The sequence below is a fragment of the Limulus polyphemus genome, unplaced genomic scaffold, assembly GCF_000517525.1.
Source record: "Limulus polyphemus unplaced genomic scaffold, Limulus_polyphemus-2.1.2 Scaffold884, whole genome shotgun sequence".
NCBI classification, from domain to species: Eukaryota; Metazoa; Arthropoda; class Merostomata; order Xiphosura; family Limulidae; genus Limulus; species Limulus polyphemus.
The window spans coordinates 1-4039 of NW_013666494.1; the positions used below are offsets into that span (position 1 = coordinate 1).

Sequence of the window (4039 nt, forward strand, 5' to 3'; positions counted from 1 at the left end):
GCGTTGTAAGTGCGCAGACATTACTTTGTTCCATTGGGAGGCTTGATACAAAGAAAAAATGTTTCCAAAAAACGATGGTTGGAACACAACCAACGTTGCGCTTCTTCGGGCACACTAAACTGACTACTTTTCAGAGAGTTCACTGGTGGTAAAATGATGGTAGCACTTCCACTCCCAGAAGATGAAGCTCGCATCAAGACGCTGACAATGAACGAGTTCTTTATAGATTGTCCTCCCAGAGCCTGCAAAGTCATGCAAATAGCTGATTAATTGTGGTTGCAAAATGGCTTGTAGAAAGGAATGTAAATTTTTAATGCCCCCTTCCATGTACCACGCTTGTGAGGAGGTTTATGATACAAAACAATGATAAATATATATTTATGTGATTGTAAAGAGTCATGCTACAAACACAATATTCAAGATAGCAGTATGTGAATGTGGAGAGTCATGCTACAGAGACAATGACAATATGGGGGGGGGGGGAGGCAATCGGAGAGTAAGAGATAATCCATGCGATAAATACGTCGTTGTAGTGGTGGAAGACTTATTGTTGCTGGACACATTTTGCGTGAAATAAGTTAAACCATCAACTTAAACTCGTAGTTTTTAACCATGGTGTGTGTTTCAATAACACATCTAATGTCAACATCAATTTGAACTAGTAGTTTTTAAAAATGGTGAGTGTTTACATAATACATTTAATGTCACCGTCAGTTTGAACTAGTAGTTTTTAACCATGGTGAATGTTTACATAATGTATTTAATGTCACCGTCAACTTGAACTTGTAGTTTTTAACCATGTTGAATGTTTACATAATGTATTTAATGTCATCACCAACTTGAACTTGTAGTTTTAACCATGTTGAATGTTTACATAATGTATTTAATGTCACCATCAACTTGAACTTGTAGTTTTAACCATGGTTTGTGTTTACATAATGTATTTAATGTCACCGTCAACTTGAACTTGTAGTCTTAACCCTGGTGAATGTTTACATAATGTATTTAATGTCATCACCAACTTGAACTTGTAGTTTTAACCATGGTGAATGTTTACATAATGTATTTATGTTCTGAAACATTTGGTTCTACTTGACTTTAACTCTATGCAGACGGACATCTTCTTCATGGCAAAACTTCTTTTAGCAATGTTTTTAAATATTATATATTGCGTTTATTTTATGGGAAAAGATTCCGATACACGTTGTTACTAGAACGAAAGTTTAATGATATTTGTTTGCTACAAGTAATTATGTTAATGTTATATACTGCTTTCTCTTACAGGAAATGGTGCCGATCCACGCTGGTACTTGTACCATAGTTTAATGTCATGGTTTATGTTGCTAAAGTAATATTGTTGTTATATATATATTGCTGTTCTCTCAAGGAAAATGGTTCCAATCCACATTGGTACTAGTACCATAGTGTAATGTCATGGTTATGCTACAAGTAACTTAATTAAATGTTAATATGCGTTGCTTTTTCTTACAGGAAGTGGTTTCGATCCACGCTGGTATTAGTACCGTTGTTCGGTGTCCACTATGCTATATTATTAGGAATGTCCTTCTCTGCTGGAGTGAACGAACTTGTGGAGCTCATCTGGTTGTATATCGATATTTCGTTTTCCTCATTCCAAGTAAGCCAGGATATCGTTATACAACTACTTAAGAAGTAGAATTTAGAAACACGTTTGTGCAGAGTGACGGTGTTACGGTGATTAACGTTTTAGCGTGTTTCTTAAACATGCTGGTACAGAGTGACGGTACTACGTGCCCTTATCTTGCGTAAAATGTTTCGTTGAAAACTAATGCAGAGCTACTGTATTATATGACTAACGTTTACATAATATTTCATTAATATATTGATACAAAATGACGGTATTCTGTACCTTTAACGTTCGTAGAATAGTTCGTTAGTATGCTAGTACAGAGTGACGGTACTATATGACTTTAAGAGTTTATAGAATGTCTGATAAAAGATATTATGAACCACTATCGTGGTTCATAATAGGGGTCGCAAGGAACTGCACAAATCCTTAATAGAACGTTCGGGCAAAAAGCATCTTAAACAATAAAGATTCAGCTCAAACAACACTTGAAAACCATTACTATTGACTGCTAAGGCTGTATGAATATGAAAATGCACATAAAAAGCACGCATGTTAGTTTTACAAGAAAAAGAAAATCCGATTAAAACGGTCCGTTTGTAATTCTTCTTCTACTACTACTACTACTCTTCTTAATTTCCAGCCTACAACAAAAACGGCTTGATATATTGTACCCAAACCTTTTGTAGAATACTAAATACGTTACTGCGAATATCTTAGGAGTATCGAAAAGTCGGTTTATATATTCTATGTTTTATATAAGCTAAAAATATCACAATTCTAGTGTAAACGGTGTTATCATTACCCCTTGTAGTTAGCTTACTTATGAATACCTGGTGTTTCTTTAAAAAGCCTAAGTACAGGATGAAACAGGAATTACCAGCCACTAATAGATGAATGTTAGATGACTATAACATGTTGATACTCAATGTTTTGTAAACTATACAATCGGTGGTTTTAGGGAACCAACATCTATATTATGTATGAAGTGAATGAGTAAAAAAATCAATACACATAATATTAAATTTTATTAAACACATTCGTAGAATATTTACTTTAAAAGACACGAAGGTTTATTTAAAGCGATGTTTTAGACGAAAATGTTTTACTTCAAAATGGCTGCTTTTCTACTGGTAAAATTTTATACGTGTTCATGAAAATTTCCAACTGCAGCTTAACATTTTACATCTCGAACTAATGAGATCAAATAGTCAATAGCTGCAGTAAATCATCATGAACCGTATCAGCTAGCTACTAGCTATGTTTTTATCATTACAATGTATAAAGTCAGCTACCATATCAAGTAATCCTTTACACAAAGTTGAGCATAATAGACGCCAGCAAACAAGATAAATTTTTGAAAACTGGAATTTAAGAACCTGCAAACAGGGATTGTAAAAAAGTAAGGAAACAAGGTTGCGGATACTGTAGAGATTATTTACTCAAACTACAAATCCCTATTTTTACTCTACCAGATATAATTCCAGGTAACAACATGGAGCCAAAATAGGGGTTTGTAGTTTGAGTAAATAACGTCTACAGTATCTGTAGCCTTGTTTCCTTACTTTATTAGGATCACTATTTGTATATTTTTGAATTCCTAATTTTGTACTTGTCTTGTTTATCATAAAGTACAATTTTTATTGTTCCTGAAAATAAAAATAACGGAGAGAAAAAAGAACGAAAAACTTTTAGGGCAGAATGACTATTTTTCTTAGTAAATATTTGAACAAATTGAAATACCTTCAAATAAAGATTTAGCGTAATTTTTCCATAGGTTTGGTTTATCATATCAGACAGTAATACTCTAATCATGTTTCATAAAGTTCCATATTTTACAGTATTAAAGCAATTTGTTTGTTTGTTCAAATTTCGAGTAAAACTACTCGTGGGCTAGCTACACTAGTCGTCCAGAAATGCGAAATGACAGCTAAACAACTCCACCCGCCGCCAACTTTCAGGCTAATCTTTTACCAGCAAATAATGATATTGATCGTTGAATTGTAATGCCCCCAGGTGAGCCTATTCGGCGACGGGTTTCGATCTCCCCACCCGCAAAGCCAGGTCGTAGGTATGGTTCAGTGTTTTTAATCCCTAACTAACCTATTTAAAGGAAAACCCGTATAAAGAGTTTCTTATTATTTATGATTTAGCGCATAAAAGCTGATAAGTGTTCGTTGGTCACTGGCAAAGTTGCATGTCTTGTAAATGTGGCCTTTACATTTAGGCATGGCCAGGTGGTTAGGGCGCTCAACTCGCAATCTGAGGGTCGTGGGTTCGAATCCCCGTCCCACCAAACATGCTTGCCCTTTCAGCCGTGGGGACGTTATAATGTGACGGTCAATCCCACTGTTCGTTGGTAAAAGAGTAGCCCAAGAGTTGGCCGTGGGTGGTGATGACTAGCTGCCTCTAGTCTTACACTGCTAAATTAGG

The 4039-nt window shown here is 35.2% G+C and overlaps 1 protein-coding gene across 1 annotated transcript in view; it reads left to right on the forward strand.

The window, feature by feature from the left end:
- The first annotated feature begins 1500 nt into the window (after window positions 1-1500).
- LOC111086151 (parathyroid hormone/parathyroid hormone-related peptide receptor-like) overlaps window positions 1501-4039 on the forward strand; it is a 9368-nt gene continuing 6829 nt past the window's right edge. Inside the window, exon 1 of the mRNA XM_022387840.1 lies at window positions 1501-1636. Coding sequence (XP_022243548.1) covers window positions 1559-1636 — 78 coding nt within the window. The 5' untranslated portion in view covers window positions 1501-1558. The remainder of the gene's footprint in view (window positions 1637-4039) is intronic.